Below are 11,422 nucleotides of genomic sequence, written 5' to 3'. Positions count from 1 at the left end.
GGTGAAGGATGAGGGGTGACTTGATAGAGGTTTATAAGATGATCAGAGGAATAGATAGAGTAGACAGTCAGAAACTTTTTCCCCGGATGCAACAGAGTGTTACAAGGGGACATATATTTAAGGTGAAGGGTGGAAGGTATGGGGGGGATGTCAGGGGTAGGTTCTTTACCCAGAGAGTGGTGAGGGCATGGAATGCGCTGCCTGTGGGAGTGGCAGAGTCAGAATCATTGGTGGCCTTTAAGCAGCAATTGGATAGGTACATGGATAGGTGCTTAAGCTAGGACAAATGTTCGGCACAACATCGTGGGCCGAAGGGCCTGTTCTGTGCTGTATTGTTCTATGTTCTATGTTCTATATTCCTTAAAAACGTACATTGACCCCACCGTCACTGCCTTTGAGGTAGAGAGTTTCAAAGCTGCATATCCCTCTGAGACAAAGAAAAATCCTCTCACCTCTGTCCTAAAAGGGTGACCACTAATTTTGAACTAATTTCCTCTAGTTCTGAACAAACCTGAAAGATCCTTTCCATGTCCACCTTGTCAATACCATTTGGGAGTTCATAAGCGTCAATCAAATCACTGTCCTAGCTCTTCTAAACTCCATTGAAAAGAAGTCCAGTTTGTCTAATAATTCCTTAGAAGATAGCATGCTCAGTCTGGCCAGTAACATGGTCAACCTCCTCTGAACTACCTCCACTTCATTTTCATTCTTCCTTAAGTCAGAAGAAGAAAACTGTACACAGTAATCAAAAGGTGGCTTCACAAATGCCATCAATACCTAAAGCATTACATTCTTACTTTTCTGTTCAATTTTTCTTATAATTATTCCATTAACCTTATTCACATGTGTACTAATTTATTGTGGTTCATGTGCTAAAGATCCTAGATTGATGTACACTTGAGAATTCTGTAGTCATTCTCCAGTTAACTAATACTCTGCTTTTTTAAAATCCTAAATACCAAAGAGAAAAACTTCACATTATACTCCATTGCTCGATCTTTTGCCCACCTACTTAACCAATTTGTATCAGTCTGCAGCCTTACATTGTTGCCCAGTTCAGAGATATTTCTAGTGTGACAGAGATATTCAGAGAGAGGTGTAATGGTGTGATTAACTTAAAGAGAGTGAAGAAAAAATATTAACTTAAGGAAAGAGAAGAAAGAAGATTCACTCCTAACTTACATTACTCAACCTGTTATTTGGCTGATGGCTTGTCTCTGCATGAATAATCACATCTATAAATAGATATTCAATCAAAGTGTTTTCCTCATCAGTGAATAATGTGCTTGCTTATTAGATTGACATTTTAGTGTTGCCATTGAATTTATTTCCCTAATTTTTTACACAATGCAACTTAATGTGCTGTCTTGGATGTGGGGGAGGAGTGTCATTTATTGGAGAGTGGAGATCCCACCAACTTCCTGATTCCCTGGGATTTAGCCCAGGGGAGGGATGGTTTGAGGACTAACGTGTATGTGATATTTCAATATTCTACCGCCTCCGCCCCCCACCGCCCCCGTACAGATACAATGGGTCAAATAGCCTGCTTCTGTACTCTAAGATTCTATCATTCTCTGAAAGTAAAATAAATGATTCAACAAAACATGTCCTTTTATAGCAATACTCAGATTCTGTACTGTCAAATGAATATATTCTCTGTATACAAGTGCCCCATTTGCCTGGAACTGTCAACGATTTTGTAATTTTAATTATCCCAAACAAACTGGCACCTCAAGAAGAGAAACATTTCTACAGTTGTACTTTCTTAAACATGTTTTGCATAATGTGCACAAGTAATTGTCTGACAGCTTTGTTCTTTAATTTTCATAACATCAACAAGATGATGAGAGATTTAAAGATGATCGATGGGAAATGTTCCTTGCTTTCATTCAACCTGATTGATTGCACAGATTCCACTTGATTTCCAAACTCATTCTATTTTGTGGCATATGTAAAACAGATCCTGAGGACCTTTTGATGGTGAACAACCAACAGAAAAGAAAGCAAGAAAATAGGGCAGGGGAGCTCAAAATCCGTTTATCAAGTTAAACCTCAAATTTCCAGCCCTAGCAGTTGCAGTTCTCAAAATGAATAGTACAATTTTGACTTGCGTATGGATTGAGGCAATTGACTCATTCATTTATAGGGGGAATTCGAAATCCCGAATTAAAAGGAGGGGGGAAGAGTGCAGAACTCAGGAGAGGTTATTAAAATCTGCAGCACAGACACAACCAGGACAGAGCATCTGAAAAGGGTTAGCAGTCAAACTTCAAGTAGACTGGGCAAATACATGACAATGAAAGGAGGGACGGTTAATACAGGACTGAAGGTTTTATATCTGAATGCACGCACTATAAGGAATAAGGTAAATGAGCTTGTGGTGCAGATTGAAATTGGCAGGTTTGATGGGGTAGGTATCACGGTGATGTGGCTGCAAGGGGACCAAGATTGGGACTTGAATATTCAAGGATACACATCCTATCGAAAAGATAGGCAGGAGCACAGACAGGGAGGGGTTGACTTGATTAGTCAGAAATGAAATTAAGTCAATGGTAAGAAACAAAGTAGGGTCAGATGGTGTAGAGTCTGTGTGGATAGAATTGAGGAATCACAATGGTTAATAAAAAAGTTGAAGTCATGTATAAGTTGCCCACAGTGTCAGGAGCTGGGGCCTACGATATACCAGGAGATAGAAAAGATGCAAAGGAAAGGCAAAGTTACAGTGATCATGGGAAATTTCAATATGTGGGTGGACTGGCAAATCAGGTTGGTAGTGGTTCACAAGAAAAGAAATTTGTGGAATGTCTTTTTGGAGCAGCTTGCGATGGGGTCCACTAGGGAACAGGCAATATGGGATTTAGTGTTGTGCAATGAGGCAGACTTGATAAGGGAGCTTAAGGTGAAGGAACCCTTAGGAGGCAGTGATCATAACATGAGCGAATTTACTCTGTAATTTGAGAGAGAGAATATAGAATCAGAGAAAATGGTATTTCAGCTGAATATAGGCAACGACAGAGGGAGGAGCTGAGTAGAATTGACTGGGAAAGAACCCTAGCAGGAAAGACAGTGGAACAGCAATGGCAGGAGTTTCTAAGAGTAATTCAGGAGACACAGCAACGATTCATCCTGAGGAAAAAGAAACATGGTACAGGGAGGATGAGGCAACCATGACTGACTAGGGAGGTCAGGGAAGCATAAAAGCAAAGCAAAAGTATATAAAGTAGTGAAGAACAATGGGAAACCAGAGGATTGGGAAGCTTACAAAGACCAACAGAGGGCAACAAAAAAAGAATAAGGAGGGCAACGATTAAATATGAGGGTAAGCTAGCCAGTAATATAAAGGAAGACTGTAAGAGTTTCTTTAGATATATAAAGGGCAAAGGGAGGCAAAAGTGGACATTGGGCCATAGGAAAATGATGCTGGAGAGATAGTAGTGGGGAACAAGGGAATGGTTGAGGAACTGAATAATTATTTCACATCAGTCTTCACGGTGGAAGACACGCGTAATGTCTAAAAAATTCAAGAGTGAAAGGGCAAAGCTGAGTATGGTTGCCATCACCAAGAAGAAGGTGCTAGAAAAACTGAATAGCCTGAAGATAGATAAGTCATCTAGACCAGATGGACTACATTCCAGAGTTCTAGTGGAGATAACTGAAGAGATAGTGTAGGCATCAGTGGTAATCTTTTAGGAATCACTAGAATCAAGGAAGGTCCCTGAGCACTGGAAAATCGCTCCACTGTTTAAAAAGGGAGTAAGGCAGAAAATGGAAAATTACAGACCAATTAGCCTAACTTTGGTCATGGGTAAGATCCTGGAATCCATCATGAAGCATGAGATTTCTCAATGCAGGCAAGTGTACGGTAAAATAGAGCATGGTTTCATCAAGGATAGGTCATGCCTGACAAACCTGCTAGAGTTCTTTGAAGAGGTAACAAGCAGATCAGACCAAGGAGAGCCAATGGATGTTATCTACCTGGACTTCAAGAAGGCCTTTGACAACATGCCACACAGGAGGCTACTGAGTAAGATAAGGGCCCATGATGTTAGTGGTAAGGTGCTGGTATGGATAGAAGATTGGCTGTCTGGCAGAAAGCAGAGAATGGGGATAAAAGGGTCTTTCTCAGAGTGGCAGATAACTGATGTTCCACAAGGCTCAGTGTTGGGAATACAACTTTTCACTTTATGCATTAATGATCTAGATGAGAAAACTGAGGGCATTCTGACTAAGTTTGCAGATGATACAAAGATAGGTAGAGGGACAGGTAGTAGGGAGGCAGGGAGACTGAAGAAGGATTTGGACAGATTAGGAGAGTCATCAAAGAAGTGACATATGGAGTACAATGTTGGAAAGTGTGAGGTGATGCACTTTGGTAGGAAGAATAGAGGTATAGATTATTTTCTAAATGGGGAGAAAATTCAGAAGTCTGAAGTGCAAAGAGACTTGGGAGTTCTCTCAAAGTAAACTTGCAGGTTGAGTCAGTAATTAGGATGCAATGATGGTATTTATTTTGAGAGGATTTGAACATATGAAGAACATTTGAGGACTCTGAGTCTATACTCGATGGAGTTTTTAAGGATGAAGGGTGATCTAATTGAAATATACAGAATACTGAATCACCTGGAGAGAGTGGATAATGGGAAGATGTTTCCATTGGTAGGGGAGACCAGGATTTGAAGGCACTGCCTTAGAGTAGAGGGAAGACCTTTCAGAACAGAGATAAGAAGAAACTTCTTTAGCCAGAGAGTGGTGAATCTATGGAATTCACTTCCACAGAAGGCTGTGGAGGCCAGGTCATTGAGTATGTTTAAGATGGAGATAGATAGGTTCTTGATTGTCAAGGGGATCAAGAGTTCAGGGAGAAAGTAGGAAAATGGTTTGAGAAACTCATCAGCCATGATTTAATAGTGGAGCAGGCTTGATGGGCTGAATGGCCTAATTTGTGCTCCTATGATCTTCTGGTCTCATTGTACTGGTTCTAAGTAGTTGAAACATGCTACAAACTGATCCATATAGCTAAAGTGCACATTGTAGCTTTCTTGTGGCACATTGGTAGTGACCCTACCTTTGAGCCAGGAACCCAGGTTCTCCAGAGGTGTATCATAATACATCTGAAGAAGTAGATTAAAAAGATCTGCTTCTGCTGTGGTTAGTTTAATTGCTTGAGAGTTAGAATGAGTTCAAAAGTAACATTTTTAATTTTAAATAAAAACTGAAAGAACTGCGGATGCTGTAAATGAGAAACAGGAACAGAAGTTGCTGGAAAACCTCAACAGGTCTGATAGCTTCTGTGAAGAGAAATCAGAGGTAATGTTTCGGGTCCAGTGATGCTTCCTCACGATTGGGGAAGTTTTAACGAAGGCTCACCTGAACTGAAAAGTTAACTCTGATTTCTCTGTACAGATGCTGACAGACCTGCTGAGCTTTTCCAGCAACTTCTGTTTTGATTTTTAATTTTAATCAGCCTAAGATTCTTTCCATGGGATGATGGGTCAAAATCCCAACCAAATGAGAAAATTGTAAAAGAGTATGTGCCAACGTGGAAGGTAGTAGTTGTTGTACAGTCAATTAATCTTGTTAATATTTTAGTTCATGTTTTCTTTTCTCTCTGCTTTATTATCAGTGCCTATCAGGTCATTGTGGAAGAGGAACACCCACGCAGAAGCAAGAAGGCCACTGATGTCCTGGACTGCTACTTTGTCCCCATCACCTACCAAAACGCCTCGATTTCAGACTCCCCTCATTACTTTGCTGCAGAATTTCCACCAGATGCTCTTCAAATAGCCCAACCATTTATTGTTGGAGATAACAAGACCTACAGTGGCTACTGGAATGCCCCCTTACTCCCTCATAAGAGCTACAGCATTTATTTCCAGGCAGTGAGCAAAGCCAATGGGGTAAGTGTCCATAGCTGTAACTGTTGAGCACAACCATAAGATAGGCAATGATTATTTTTGTTTTCATATATTAATGAATATGCCATCATTTATCCATTTATTTCCATACATTACCTAATACTACCATCATTTATCTATAAAGTGCATGTAAAAATGAAAAGTAATGGGGTTTGGTTTTGCTCAGTTGGCAAGCCAGCTGGTTTGAGATTCACAGTGGCACCAATAGCAGTTCACACACCAACTGCAGTCACCATGAAGGATTGTCCTTCTCAATCTCACCCCTTGCATGTGACCCTTAGATTAAACGACCACCAGTCATCTCTTTCTCTAAGGAGCGAACAGCCCTATGGTCTCATAGGACAATGGCCATGTTGCCTCTTACTTAAACATGAAAAACCGTTGGCCTGCCCATTTGGTTCCTCATAAAATAGGTTATCGCCTGCTTCTTGGTGGTTATGTCTGTACTGAGCTCAATGCTGACCATGCAATAGCAAAGCTTGCAATGCCCCATATTAGCAAAGATAAATTGCAAAATTGAAGTAACCAGCTCAAACACTGACTGAAAGCGCAGACAGCCATCTGGAGTATAAGCTCAGTAATTACTCCTGTGTATTGTGGAGATTTTCTAATCAATCTGTTCAGAGACATTATACACACATCAGGAACCATAGACCTGAACCCAGTCTCCTCACTTAGAGGTAGGAACACTATCACTATACCCAGGTGTCCTGGGTATTTGGTATACCCACACTTTAGCACACTTCTGTTACGTGAACTGGGAACTAATTAAGCAAGAGTTCAGTTGGTATAAAGCAGCTTTGTTTGAAGTACAATAAAGTAGCTTTTCTACATTCAAGGAACACATTTACTGTTATCTCCTGTAGCAACTGCCAACTACTAGGAACACTTGTGCCTCATGACTGCCAGACAGTGATTCCAACAGAATAGAATCCACCTACTGCCCCTCAACATTAAACCGAATTGCTATTGTAGAATTCCATCATTATTAACATCCTGGTTTCAATAATCAATTTGGTGCCCAATGACCAGAAATTGAATGGATCAATCATGTAAACGCAGTGACAATGAGAACGGGGAAAGACTGAGAAATCTGTGGTGAGTAACTTACATCCTGATTCCTCAAAGCCACTCCAATGTCTACACACACAAGGCATGAATATATTCGAGTACTCTTCACCTACTTGGTGAGTGCAGGCCCAGCAACACCTCTGGCAGAATGTGCTCAATGGACCAAATGGCCGACTCCTGTATCTATTTGCTACATTCCTATGAAGAAGCTCAATACCAATCCAGGACAAAGCTGGCTGCTTGATTGGCACATAACGACTAACTTAAGTCTTCACTTCCTCCATTACTGGCACCATCTCCAAAATCCATTTCAGCAACTCATCAAAGCTTCTTCAACATTTGCTTTCAAAGCCTTTAACACTTGCAACAGGCACATGCAAACACCACCATCTGAATACTCCCTTCCAAGTCAAAGTCCATATTGACTTGGAACTATGTTGTTGTCCCACCACTGTCACAGGGTCAAAAGCCTGGAACTCTCTGTAGAAAAGCACAACATTATATGGATTGCAGCATTTCCAGAAAACAACTCACCACCAACTTTTCAAACGATATTAGGGATTGCAATTGATTCTGATCTTGCCAACAATGCCCATATCCAATGGCTAGAGAAATAACTCTTCGGAAAGCTGGTAATAAAGCGTGTTAGTTTGCTAAATGAACATTCTTTGTTGAAACTTCTCCACCCTTCTAGTTTTTACTACTCTACATTCAGTGTGCTAATCATGAGAGGGAGCAAACTTAAAGAAATGCCCAATCTTCTGGCATTTCACCAAATGGCAATCACCCTGTGTGTGATAGCAAAATGTGAAATAATGTGAAAGTAAATGTTGCTGGACTGGTCATTATCTGGGCCACCCAGACGAACCAACCCAACCAACCTGTGGCACAGCATTTCAACAAATGTTGCTAGACTGGTCATTATCTGGGTACAGCAATACCAAGCCTTTTTCAGACATTGTCTGTTGTCCAAAGAGTTCATTTTCACCAGGGTTCCTATGAAAGTTAATAAAGAAGAGTATTGCTGTTTTTTCTAAACCAAAACATGCCTTGGTATTTAAATGCATAACCAGTTAGTTGTACAAAGTTAAAAATCACACAACACCAGGTTATAGTCCAACAGGTTTAATTGGAAGCACACTAGCTTTCGGAGCATCGCTCCTTCATCAGGTGATAGTGGAGGGCTCAATCCTAACACAAAGAATTTATAGCAAAAATTAACAATGTGATGTAACTGAATTTATACACTGAGAAATTGATTGTCTGTTAAGTCTTTCATCTGTTTGAATACCATGATAGCTTCACTTTTTTCATGTGTAAATCACAAAACCTTTTTTTAAAAAGTTGCATTCTCAGGTTAGCTGTTAACAATGGTGATAGCTAGACAATATGTTGAAGGTGTTAACCCCCGTGTTCAATTGACATAGCTATTTAAAAAAAAAGCTGCATTGTTCACCGATAATTCATGCTGTTTTCAAAGTTGCATTGGTATTGATCTGGAAGTCCGGGGAGCTGGCTGTTTAGTACAATAATGAACACGCACAAAGTGAAAAGATAAAATGCCCTCATTCCACAGAGTTAACTTGTCAGAACTCCTGCTAATACACATCAAGTTGAGAGATTTCCCAATGGGATGAGATGAAAGATAGGATGTTGAGTCACCTCAGGTGTTTTGTAGGATAAAATTGAGCATTGGTGATGAGGTAACGTTGTGAGGCATGACAGCCAATCCTCTGAATCAGAAAAGGCGAGGTGGAGGATAAAAGAATTAAAAATGGACCAACTTGTAATCACTGAAGTAAAGCAGTTTGCATTGAATTAAGTGTGTATTTATTCCAGCTTCCTTAAGGATGATAAATATTCCTTAAAAAGTAGCCTAAACTTAAAAGCAATTGCCTATTAGCATTTAACAAATCTAAAGAGACACTGAAAGAAAATAACTATTTTCATCTTGAGGAGATAATTACTGGATGATTTTAATTCATGTTTATAATTTGGCCTTTGGTGTGTTGTCGTTACACCTTGAAGCAATGCTGATCTTTGACAATGTTTTAATTGAGTATCAAGTGTCAGTTGGGAATGCTAACTCAAGTTACTTTCGGCAAAACAGGAAGTTTGCTGTTTCTTTGAATATTTTGCCATGTGCATCCTCTTTATTTTAATTTTCCAAAATAATATGCCTAATTGGTTCAATGTTAAAGATTCTGCAGGTATTGGAATAATAGTTCTAAATGCAGTGCATTACCTGAAGCATTTTGGCTTTTCAAAATGATATGCAGCCGGATTGAATTGTTCCATTTCTAAGCACACAACCTCCCGCTCTCAGCAAATTATTACGAGGTCTCTTTCACTCTCATCAACTGTTCCACCAGTTTTTTACATTTCCAATATTTGTGGTTAATTCCAGTCACCAAATATATCCTGCACTTCTCCCTTTTTTAATGAGGTACTCTGGTTCACTCTTCTCTGATCCATAACCTTCTGGTGTCTGGTACCTACCAATACATCTCATCCTTTCACCAATGCCTACAGTCACAAATTTTTGCTCTTCATTAGTATTCACTTGCACTTCCTTTGCTATAGTACCCTGCATTCACTGCTGTATTCTGCTCCGCATTACAAAGTTGATAGTTACTTTTTCAGACAAAGTTTTGTCCACAACAGCATCCCTGATCTTACTGTGCTTTAGTATTTTAATTCCAATTCTCTCACGGTTCTGTCCTCTGCCCTGTCTTGACACAACGAAGTGCATCACAGGTTTTATGATCAATTATCTTTCTGCTGTACGCTTAACAACATCTGACCTGAGGACTGACCAGTAACTTCAAACATCAGCTGTAGCTTTTGATTTTCACAGCAGGACTTTCTAATGATGTGGATCAGCTCTGGGGGCGGCACAGTGGCTCAGTGGTTAACACTGCTACCCCTCAGCGCCAGGGACCCAGGTTTGGTTCCAGCCTTGGGTAACTGTCTGTGTGGAGTTTGCACATTCTCCCCGTGTCTGCGTGGGTTTCCTCTAGGTGCTCCGGTTTCCTTTCACAATCCAAAGCTGTGCAGGTTAGGTGAATTGGCCATGCTAATTGCCCATAGTGATCAGGGATGGGTAGGTTAGGTGCATTGGTATGGGGAAATGTAGAGTAATAGGGTAGGGGAGTGGGTTTGGGTGGGATACTTTTTGGAGGGTTGGTGGAGCATTGTTGGACCAAAGGGCCTGTTTTCACACTGTAGGGATTCTGTGATTCAGAAGGGAGCAGCTTTGTTGTTTCAGGCAGCATGGTGGCTCAATCGTTAACACTGCTGCCTCACAGCACTAAGGACCTAGGTTCAATTCCTGCCTCGAGCAACTATCTATGTTGCATTTGCATATTTTCCCCATGTCTGCATGGGTTTGCTCTGGTTTCCTCCCACAATCCAAAAATGTGCAGGTTAGGTAGTTTGGCCATGCTAAATTGTCCATAGTGTTAGGTTCATCAGTCAGGGTGAATAGGGAAATGAGTCGGTGGGTCAGTGTGGACCACACTGCAGGGAAACTAATCTAGCTATTCTTAATTAGCACAGTCTGCTGGTATGAGATAAGGGTCTGCTTGTTCTCTACCTTTTAGGCACTGTCAAACATGCTGTACTTTAATGGATTTTCTCTCTATATTTCAAGCCTGACCCACAGCCTTGATTCTGTCACTTTCATTTCACCCATTTCTTGCCCAGGTCAGGTCTCCCACTGACCTTATATTTACCATGTGCTTAGGTTTATTTCTTCAATTTTGTTATCCCTATTCCTTCTCTGGGATGATCTATTGTATCTCGCAACTATTTTTCTGAACAGTTCTTCTTTGTGATTGTTTGATTGTTTCCCTATGTTTCACCCACACCCACCTCTCTGTATTTCATTCCAGTAATGTGCATGTTCATCTCTTAATGCTGGGACCTGTTAATATTAACCTATCTTATTTTTAACCGCAGATACTAACTGCCTGTTGTACATTTCCTCATTTTATAGTCTTTTCCTCTAATCTCCCATATCTAAATACAAAAAGCATTCTGACTCGCAGATGTGCATTTGTGAACAGGACATGTGAGACACAGTGGCCAGCAGTTATCCTTCAACTTCATAGAATCCCTACCATATGGAATCTGGCTATTCATTCCATCGAGTCAGCACTGACCCTCCAAAGAGCATCCCATCCAGATCCACTCCCCTATCCTATCCCTGTAACCCTGCATTTCCCATGGCTAAACCACCTAACCTGCACATCCCTGGACATTATGGGCAATTTAGCATGGCCAATCCACCAGACCTACACATCTTTGGACTGTGGGAGGAAACTCACCCAAACATGGGGAGAAAATGCAAACACCTCACAGCCAGTCACCCAAGGGTGAACTGAAACCAGGGTTCCCTGGTACTGTGAGGCAGTAGTGCTCTCCACTGTGCCACC

General features: G+C 40.8%; 1 protein-coding gene across 5 annotated transcripts in view; it reads left to right on the top strand.

Annotated features, from left to right (window-relative positions):
* Nucleotides 1–11,422, top strand: part of LOC122548881 (receptor-type tyrosine-protein phosphatase mu-like) — a 701,186-nt gene that overhangs the window by 449,016 nt on the left and 240,748 nt on the right. For all 5 annotated transcript variants that reach the window (XM_043687785.1, XM_043687784.1, XM_043687783.1 and 2 more), the window contains exon 11: nt 5,624–5,897. In XM_043687785.1, the coding sequence (XP_043543720.1) occupies nt 5,624–5,897 (274 nt within the window). The remainder of the gene's footprint in view (nt 1–5,623; nt 5,898–11,422) is intronic.

This window comes from Chiloscyllium plagiosum, chromosome 4 (genome assembly GCF_004010195.1).
Source record: "Chiloscyllium plagiosum isolate BGI_BamShark_2017 chromosome 4, ASM401019v2, whole genome shotgun sequence".
Classification (NCBI taxonomy): Eukaryota; Metazoa; Chordata; class Chondrichthyes; order Orectolobiformes; family Hemiscylliidae; genus Chiloscyllium; species Chiloscyllium plagiosum.
Note: the sequence above shows the minus strand (reverse complement) of the source record. Positions and strands in the feature narration are given on the sequence as shown.